This window comes from Gigantopelta aegis, chromosome 14 (genome assembly GCF_016097555.1).
Source record: "Gigantopelta aegis isolate Gae_Host chromosome 14, Gae_host_genome, whole genome shotgun sequence".
NCBI classification, from domain to species: Eukaryota; Metazoa; Mollusca; class Gastropoda; order Neomphalida; family Peltospiridae; genus Gigantopelta; species Gigantopelta aegis.
This window is the reverse complement of record NC_054712.1, coordinates 46,210,733-46,220,322: the sequence shown is the minus strand read 5'-3', so window position 1 is coordinate 46,220,322 and position 9,590 is coordinate 46,210,733. Positions and strand designations below refer to the sequence as shown.

The 9,590-nt window shown below is 42.0% G+C and overlaps 1 protein-coding gene across 1 annotated transcript; it reads right to left on the bottom strand.

The window, feature by feature from the left end:
- Positions 1-6,377: 6,377 nt before the first annotated feature.
- On the bottom strand, positions 6,378-8,036 carry LOC121389303 (sialidase-like). The gene has a single exon (XM_041520899.1). It carries the CDS (start codon positions 8,034-8,036, stop codon positions 6,378-6,380), a length of 1,659 nt encoding a protein of 552 aa, XP_041376833.1.
- Between the last annotated feature and the right edge of the window lie 1,554 nt (positions 8,037-9,590).

Sequence of the window (9,590 nt, the reverse complement as noted above, 5' to 3'; positions counted from 1 at the left end):
GTAAATAGAAAACAAATTAGTAGCAAACATTCAAAAAGGAATACAAGTAGAAGTACGTATTAATAAAATCACCGCTTAAGCAAAATATTACGTAAAAAGAGTTATTTTACTTTTGTTAATAATAATACGATAAATAAAATCACCAATTGAACAAAATAATAATGTGAAAAAAACTACTCTGACTTGTGAAATCCTTTTATTTCTTTGACCGACCCCTGATTTTGTGTGACCTTATCTGGTGCAGGGTTTCTGCCAGAGGGTAAACTGGGTGTGGTACCATACCCAAATATGTTTGAAGAATTTAGGTTTTTTTAAATTAACGTTTTGACAAAATTAATTACTCTTAACATTACTGTATGATTTTCTTAATCCTAACCCTAAACCCCCCCCCCCCCCCCCCCCCCATATCTTTATTGACTGTAGTTGCATTCAATTCCATAGAGCCATACCCAAAAATTTCTGTCTGGCAGAAACACTGTGGTGGTAGTGCTCTATGTTCGTTGTTTGATGATGGTGCATCAGAATCAGACGACTTGTCCACACAAAACCTCTTTTTCTAGACAACTATTTGTTCCTGATGAGTCATCAGAAAAGCTGATGTCATGTTGTGTGCAGTGTTCTTTCCGTGTTCTTTGCGCCATGGGAGTCCTTTTGCAGATATTTCCTGGTTCTGCTGCCTCAGGGTGTACTTCACTAGTTTCAAAAATACCTGGTTTATCAGCTAGTACAACAAACAAACCAGAATAGTTATGCGAACTGAAACTGGTATCTTTAATGAAGAAACTATGTTTAGCAACTTATTGGTTTGGGATACACCAGGTTGATGTGAAGCTCATTCAAAGGATATAGGGTTTACATTTCCAATGAATGTGTGTACTGAATATCAAATCCAGAAGTAGTAAACACTGTATCACTATAGTTTGCAGAATTCTCTCCAGGTTATATTGAATGAACAGTATACCCTACAGCTTCTGCTGTGCGTTGGGTGTACTCTCTGGGTTATGTTGGTGTTCAGTGCACACACCTGGTTTTGCTGTGTATTTGGTGATCTCTCCGGGTTCGGTTGTGTGGCCAGTGATCTCTCCAGGTTATAATGTGTGTTCAGTGATCTCTCCAAATTCGGCTGTGTGTCCAGTGACCTCTCTAGGTTCTATTGTGTGTTCAGTGATCTCTCCATGTTCTGTTGTGTGTTCAGTGATCTCTCCAGGTTCTATTGTGTGTTCGGTGATCTCTCCAGATTCTGTTATGAGTCCAGTGATCTTTCCAGGTTCTGTTGTGTGTTCAGTGATCTCTCCAGGTTCTATTGTGTTCAGTGATCTCTTCAGGTTCTGCTGTGTTCAGTGATCTCTCCAGGTTATGTATGATGTGTGTTCAGTGATATCGCCAGACTATGTTATGTGCAGTGTTCTCTCCGTGTTTTGTTGAGTGTTAAGTGATCAATCCTCCGGTTTCTGTTGCGTTGCTAAATTATTTTCTGCGTCTGTTGTGAGTGATATGTCATGTTCAAGTTCTATTGATTGTGCTATGTCATGATCATGGTATGTTGTATGTGTGTTCTGTCATGTTCTCCTTCAGGTTCTGTTGTGTGTACTATGTCACGTCAGGTCCTGTTGTGTGAGCTATGTTATGTTCATGTCCTGTTGCGTGTGCTATGTCATGTTCAGCTTATGTTGTGTGTGATATGTCATGTTCAGCTTCTGTTGTGCGTGGTATGTAGTGCTAATGTTTTGGTGTGTTGTGTCATGTTCACGTTCAGCATTCTGTTGTTTAGCTTAGTAATTTGTTTAACACGCTATAATATACTACGGTAAGCTTATTTTTTGCAGTCAACTTCTTCGTTAAAGGTTAATTAGTAGCTTGGGTGCTAAAGAAAACTGTAGGCCCCTACTTGTATTAATGCGAATAACAATATTTACGATTCCTTCAAGGTATTAAAAGTCCTGCACGCTGCAATGTTAACACATTCACTGACAATGCACGTGTTTTGTAATGTTTATTGCAATAACGTATTTACATGGACTGATATTGCCACTAAAATTGGTGTAGACATCAGTGAATGGGTCACATTTGTCAAAGATACAATGAAGCATATTAACGGTAAATACAAAACAAAAACAAACAAAAATCCTCAAAAAGACAAAAATAATCTGCATGGTTAGAAAACCGTGAATGGAGTTGTAGCAAAGAACACTAAAGTGAATTATTAAGACAAAAGAAAAACAGATTTGAAATTAAACATCTGCGAAATACCACCACAGCATACCACAAATGCCTCTCTCTCTCTCTCTCTCTCTCTCTCTCTCTCTCTCTCTCTCTCTCTCTCTCTCTCTCTATCTTCTCTATCCCTATCTCTATCTTCTCTCTCCCTCTCTTCTCTGTCTCTCTCTCTCTCTCTCTCTCTCTCTCTCTCTCTCTCTCTCTCTCTCTCTCTCTCTCTCTCTCTCTCTCTCTCTCTCTCTATCTATCTAATGCACGTTCTTCTCTTTCGTACTCAAGCTTTTTAAAAGCTAATTGATGTTCCACATTTAACTCATTTATCTCTATCTCTGGAACAATCTCACTGTCTTCCATAACAGGCCTATCACCAAAAACATCCTGGATAAAAATTGTCTTTATATCACCTAAGGTTTTAGCTGATGTTAAATCAATTTCTCGCTCACCCGCGATTTCAACTAATTCGGCCTTACGTGCTCGCTTAATCTCCACTACACTGAGCGTAGGCCTATCCAGCAAATTCTTATCCATGTTTAGATATGACGCACTTATTATTAATTAATTTTCTAGTGAACAACGTTGCTACTTCTAGTTATTTGTAAAAATAATTTATAAAGCCCCCATTTACAAACAATACTTTTTTAAATATGCATGTCCCGTTTCAGATCCGGGACGAGCGCCCCAATTTTCTACTCCTGTCACGGGGATCCTATAATACCCGTAACTGAATGAAACACGATTATCAAAATATCTCTCCTAACTGTATATCTATTAGATCTCTCTGTAACGGGCGGTTATACCCTAGTGTGGCTCGTCTAGGTATGATCAGAGATAAGATCTTATATAAAGTATATATTATTATAGCATGTTTAGTTCACTAGAAAACAGAACAAAAACACAATACACTTTGGAATCTGTATTAACCTACGCAGACCAATGTACTGCCGCAGTAGTTAATTAACAACAACAAATAATAACAACCCAGAACTGATCACTTAATTAGTTAATCTCTAGGTGTCTAGTTTACACAATATGCTAATCACTTCACCGTGACACAACACCCACACGTGTGATATTTGAGAAACGCTGCCAGGGGAACTTAATTAATAAAGGAATTACAACTCTATTCCTAACTGGTTGATTTTTAATTAACCCTTACTACTCATTCAGTAACGTGTGATAATTGAGAAACGCTGCCAGGGGAACTTAATTAATAAAGGAATTACAACTCTATTCCTAACTGGTTAATTTTTAATTAACCCTTAACTACTCATTCAGTAACCTTGTAACACAGAATTAATACTGGTACCTATCACAATAAAGACAATAACCTACAGTTTAAGCTTAAGCTAAGCTTAAATAATTATTTAGATCAGTGAGCCTACAGTTTACTGCGTCAGATCACCGGCAGCACCGTCTAAATAATATTGGTATAATACAGTATTAAAATATTTAAAGTCACATCAATCACATCAAGGTTATACAACAGAGCAGAAAATATATAATTACCAAGTCCAAACGGACTAACGTTCCCCCTGGAAGCCTTCCTATGTTTCTCCCCGATATCTCTAAAACCCTAGCTATTTATCATAAAAATCCGAATATCGCCTGGGGGTACATCGCGGCACCGAATCCCTACAAGTGCTATTTCCACAGCGACCAAGCGGTATTTTTTTTTCTCAGATGGTCAGACTTAATGTCGCAAGTTCGTTAGAGATTCCATGGTCGCGCGGAGGTATTACGTAACTACTGGCCACATGACCTCCGCACCTGGGCTGGGTGTGTAATAGAAACTGCACACGGCCGTCGCGCAGAGGTATCACGTAACAAATTACCCACCTGGACTTAAGTGCATATTGGAACTGCACACGGCCCTCTAAAACAATTAATATCGCCACAGGCGAAAAGAAATTAAGAGCATGTACCGTCACAGACTTGTATTCCTACCGGACTTAAATTCCTTCTACAGCAGTGACAGGAATACTAGTCCCGTAAATTAGATGTCCGTTTGTTATACTCTGCAATTTGCACGACCTGCCAGAAAGACACGAGAAAAAAGTGAGGTTTTGGCAGCCTTCCCTCGTAGTGTGATGGATAAGTGTACGAGTCTCTTAAGATTATTGTGGGTTCAAATCTCTGTGTAAAAGTCATTTTTAAGTTTCAGTATCAACATAATTGTCTTTTTTACGTCATAGACTTGTGGATCAGACACATGAGTGAATTTTTGTAATCGTCTTACATTTTTGTTAGCACATTGAAGTAGGACGAATATCTTGTTATTTTCAAAAGTATATAATGCAACTACAGATATAAAGTAGGCTACATGTTCATGTGTTCAACACGAAGAAATATATATTAAAAAAACAAACAAAAAACAATATGTAGCCCAAAATTGTTTTTAAAAAATGTACATATGTATACGAAAACTGGTAACTCCAAAAAACTTAACATTTGGAGAACAGCAAAAGACAATTACTATATACATCAACATAATTTTTAATAATATGATTTTTAAGTTTATATTTTGGCGGTAAGTCACAATCGGATTAATTGTGATTTTCTTAATCTTTGTCCGATCGGACTTCTATTCCTCGGAATCCTAGTCTGTGGGACTTGCATTTCTAGGAATTTAAGTCTCTGGGACGTGTATTCCCGCATTGTGACGGGCGCCACCGAAAACCAGTGTTGCAGGATGTGGAATGCGGAACTGTATTTACGTGCCCCTATCCAACTAAGGTTCGGGCACGCCCACCCCGGGTCTAGCCTCTGACTTCGCCAGTGGTCAGTCCCGGGGCGGGAAGGGGGAGGGGGTGGGGGAGTGTTGCAGATCAGGCAGTGTTGCAGATCAGGCAACAGATCTGAGTCCATGCTTAAAACTTCCAGACTTAATCTCTAGTGACGTCACACGCATACACATTTAATTACGGTTATATGGCGTCAGACATATCGTTAAGAACCACACAGATACAGAGACAGGAAACCCGCTGTCGCCACTTCATGGGCTACTCTTCGATTACCAGCAAGGGATCTTTTATATGCACCATCCCACAGACAAGATAGTAATACCACGGCCTTTGTTACACCAGTTGTGGAGCACTGGCTGGAACGAGAAATAGCCGACTGGGGCCACCGACGGGGATCGACCCTAAAGCGACCGCACATCGAGTGAGCGCTTTACCACTGAGCTACGTTCCGCCCCTCAAGACGTTACTGTCTCAGACTATTAGTCGATTTACGGTTGTATGGGGTCGGATGATTATTAAATCAATATGCTTTATTTCTGATGTCGTTAAACACCTCCCCCCCCCCCCCTTCCCCTCCTCCAATTTTAACACGGTGTATCTATTCTAACATCTATATTCGTTTTGTTCCATGCTTCGTGATGGCCTCTGCCAACTTTAACTAGAGCAACAGCTGCTGCAGAATGTTCATTTCTAACCTTTGCTTGTAAAAATTCCCAGACCATACCATCAGTTTTTAGACCAAGTGTATGAATAAACATTTCTTTACACACATTGAGGTTCACGCCTGTAGCAAGGGGCAGTGAGTAAATAAGAGAATGTATACGTTTTGGATCTGTGACATTCCCAGTGCGCCGTTTTACATTCAGTATTCTGATGTGGGCATCAAACCAGTCCCTTCTGGAAGAAAACATGAGTCCCCAGAATGTTTTGTTTACTAGTTCCCTATGTTCCTCTGAAATCTTCTCGTAGCATTTTTTTCTAACGCACGAACAAGACGGTAACAAGGGATACTTGTTTCTATATACATCTGTCTTTTCCTGGACTGTCCTGGGACGCTTCTAAAACGCAAAACAATTGAAGGCATTAGGATATATTATAATGACCTTACATTGATATAGAGACATGTAATATCTAATGTAATATTTATTTTACAGTGTTTTGCCACATTCCTGGAAATATGCAGCAATACCATTGGTGAAATGGATATTTTCTGTTATTGACATGTTTACAAAGTGAAGGGGATATGTATTTCATTCATCTTTAAATAAATGAAACACACCAGAAAAAGTTAATATAGCTTACCTTCAGGTGTGTCTACACCGTCTTTGACGTTTACCAGGGGACAGTGCATGCTGGCGTCGACAGGGTTGGCTGCAGGAGAGTCCATGTTGGCGTCGACAGGGTTGGCCAGAGGATGGTCTATGTTGGCGTCGACAGGGTTGGCTGGAGTAGAGTCCATGTTGGCTTCGACAGCTTGGCTGAAGGAGAGTCCATGATGGCGTCGACAGGGTTGACTGGAGGACGATCCATGTTAGCGTCGACAGGGTTGGCCAGAGGATGGTCCATGCTATCGTCGACAGGCTTGGCTGGAGGAGAGTCCATGTTGGCGTCGACCGGGTTGGCTGTAGGAGGGTCCATGTTTGCGTCGACAGGGTTGGCTGGAGGAAAGTCCATGTTATCGTCGACAGGCTTGATTGAAGCAGGGTCCATGTTGGCGCTGACAGGGTTGGCCAGAGGAGGGTCCATGTTGGCGTCGACAGGGTTGGCCAGAGGAGGGTCCATGTTGGCGTCGACAGGGTTGGCCAGAGGAGGGTCCATGTTGGCGTCGACAGGGTTGGTCAGAGGAGGATCCATGTTGGCGTCGACAGGGTTGGTCAGAGGAGGGTCCATGTTGACGTCGACAGGGTTGGCCAGAGGAGGGTCCATGTTGACGTCGACAGGGTTGGCCAGAGGAGGGTCCATGTTGGCGTCGACAGGGTTGGCCAGAGGAGGGTCCATGTTGGCGTCGACAGGGTTGGTCAGAGGAGGATCCATGTTGGCGTCGACAGGGTTGGTCAGAGGAGGGTCCATGTTGACGTCGACAGGGTTGGCCAGAGGAGGGTCCATGTTGACGTCGACAGGGTTGGCCAGAGGAGGGTCCATGTTGGCGTCGACAGGGTTGGTCAGAGGAGGGTCCATGTTGGCGTCGACAGGGTTGGTCAAAGGGGGGTCCATGGTGGCGTCGACAGGGTTGGTCAGAGGAGGGTCCATGTTGGCGTCGACAGGGTTGGTCAGAGGAGGGTCCATGTTGGCGTCGACAGGGTTGGTCAGAGGAGGGTCCATGTTGGCGTCGACAGGGTTGGTCAAAGGAGGATCCATGTTGGCGTCGACAGGGTTGGTCAGAGGAGGGTCCATGTTGGCGTCGACAGGGTTGGTCAGAGGAGGGTCCATGTTGGCGTCGACAGGGTTGGTCAGAGGAGGGTCCATGTTGGCGTCGACAGGGTTGGTCAGAGGAGGGTCCATGTTGGCGTCGACAGGGTTGGTCAAAGGGGGGTCCATGGTGGCGTCGACAGGGTTGGTCAGAGGAGGGTCCATGTTGGCGTCGACAGGGTTGGTCAGAGGAGGGTCCATGTTGGCGTCGACAGGGTTGGTCAGAGGAGGGTCCATGTTGGCGTCGACAGGGTTGGTCAAAGGAGGATCCATGTTGGCGTCGACAGGGTTGGTCAGAGGAGGGTCCATGTTGGCGTCGACAGGGTTGGTCAGAGGAGGGTCCATGTTGGCGTCGACAGGGTTGGTCAGAGGAGGGTCCATGTTGGCGTCGACAGGGTTGGTCAGAGGAGGGTCCATGTTGGCGTCGACAGGGTTGGTCAAAGGAGGGTCCATGTTGGCGTCGACAGGGTTGGTCAAAGGAGGGTCCTTGTTGGCGTCGACAGGGTTGGTCAAAGGAGGGTCCATGTTGGCGTCGACAGGGTTGGTCAAAGGAAGGTCCATGTTGGCGTCGACAGGGTTGGTCAAAGGAGGGTCCATGTTGGCGTCGACAGGGTTGGTCAAAGGAAGGTCCATGTTGGCGTCGATAGGGTTGGTTAAAGGAGGGTCCATGTTGGCTTCGACAGGGTTGGTCGGAGCACTTTTGTCACTTCAGCATTTCTTCTGAAAATGGAATGGCGGCCTAGTATAAACTATTTGTATTAGTAGAGAAATGAATGGTGAATTTCTGGTGCACAAATCATTATCTGCTGTTTAAAAAAGTCAGGCTTAACGTTAAAAAACAGGTACATGTAATTAACAACAATTCACATCTTCATCCATGTTAGGCCAAGTTTTATCAATAACGACTTCCTATATCACAAATTCATTAGAATAATTTTTAAAAATTGAAAAATAAAAAAATAGAAGCGAAACAACTATTTTTATTATTATTTTGACATTTTTGTGTGGTCATTTTTATTACCATAGCAACCACATATTGTGATTAAAAAAAAACGCCACAAAGTACTTACATCCTATTAGTATATCACTGCTCCCTTGCATTGAACAAAGAATTCATGCAACATATTAAAATAATTATGTCAATTTAGGACATATTTCGTGAATTTTATGAAAAATGTCAAATATCGCATTTTCGCTAAAATCGTCGAAACACTACTACTTTATATTGTTATTTTGAATGATATACCTGTAATATAGTGTCTATAACATAATGCTACAAAGATAAAACAAGAATGTAAGTCTGTCATCCATTGGCAGAAGCTAGTAACTCATATTTTCGTCAAAATTACGTTGATACCAATTTTGTAGTAACTATCTTACGTGCTCAAAAATCGTTATTTCGGGGTTTTTTTTGGTTTTTTAAATATTTTTATTTAAATTCACACACAATTTTTGTATAATGTTTTCACAACTTGTTTTCCTTTTCGCCCAAACTAAGGTAATAATAATTAAAAAAACATTAGTCATAGACGGCCGCTGTTATCATCAGTATCCAAGCTGAAGAATCACTCACCTCACTTCTTCTAAGGCCAGGGCCACTAATCGTTCACCCCTGCTTGACCAATTCTTTCTAAATAACTTGATTAACTTGCTTAAAGAAACATAGATGCCTCATTGTCCCACTTAAGACATGGGGGCTGCCATCTTGGATGCAAATGACCAATGCTCTAATCTGATTGGTCGGAATAGTTACTAGGTTTGGACATGGCATAAGTACCGAATGAAAGCACGTGCTAGGTTTTAACAGATTGATACACGGGAAATGAATTAGATATTTGCAATAACAAACTATGTAAATATGAAGCACATAACCTAGTAATTACAAAATTGGTATCAACTTAATTTTTATGAAAATGTGAGTTACTAGGTTCTGCCAATGGACGGCAGAGTTAGTAGTAGTAGTAGTAGTAGTAGTAGTAGTAGTAGTAGTAGTAGTAGTAGTAGTAGTAGTAGTAAAATCGAATAGTGTCTTTACCAGTTGGAAGAGGATATTTTGAAACATGTGCCGCCCCCCCCCCCCCCCCCCGATGCCCGCTATGAACGACCCTGTGACAAAACTCGCATAGCACATTCAATGACTAAAATGTAAACTTTTTTTACAAATTGTATTTTCTATAAAGTCACGTGGCTCAGAAATAAAGATAATTTTACGTTTATGCTGGT

Bases quoted from the DNA above. Each gene is read 5' to 3' on its own strand.
- LOC121389303 (XM_041520899.1), bottom strand. From the start codon at position 8,036: ATGGACCCTCCTTTAACCAACCCTATCGACGCCAACATGGACCTTCCT.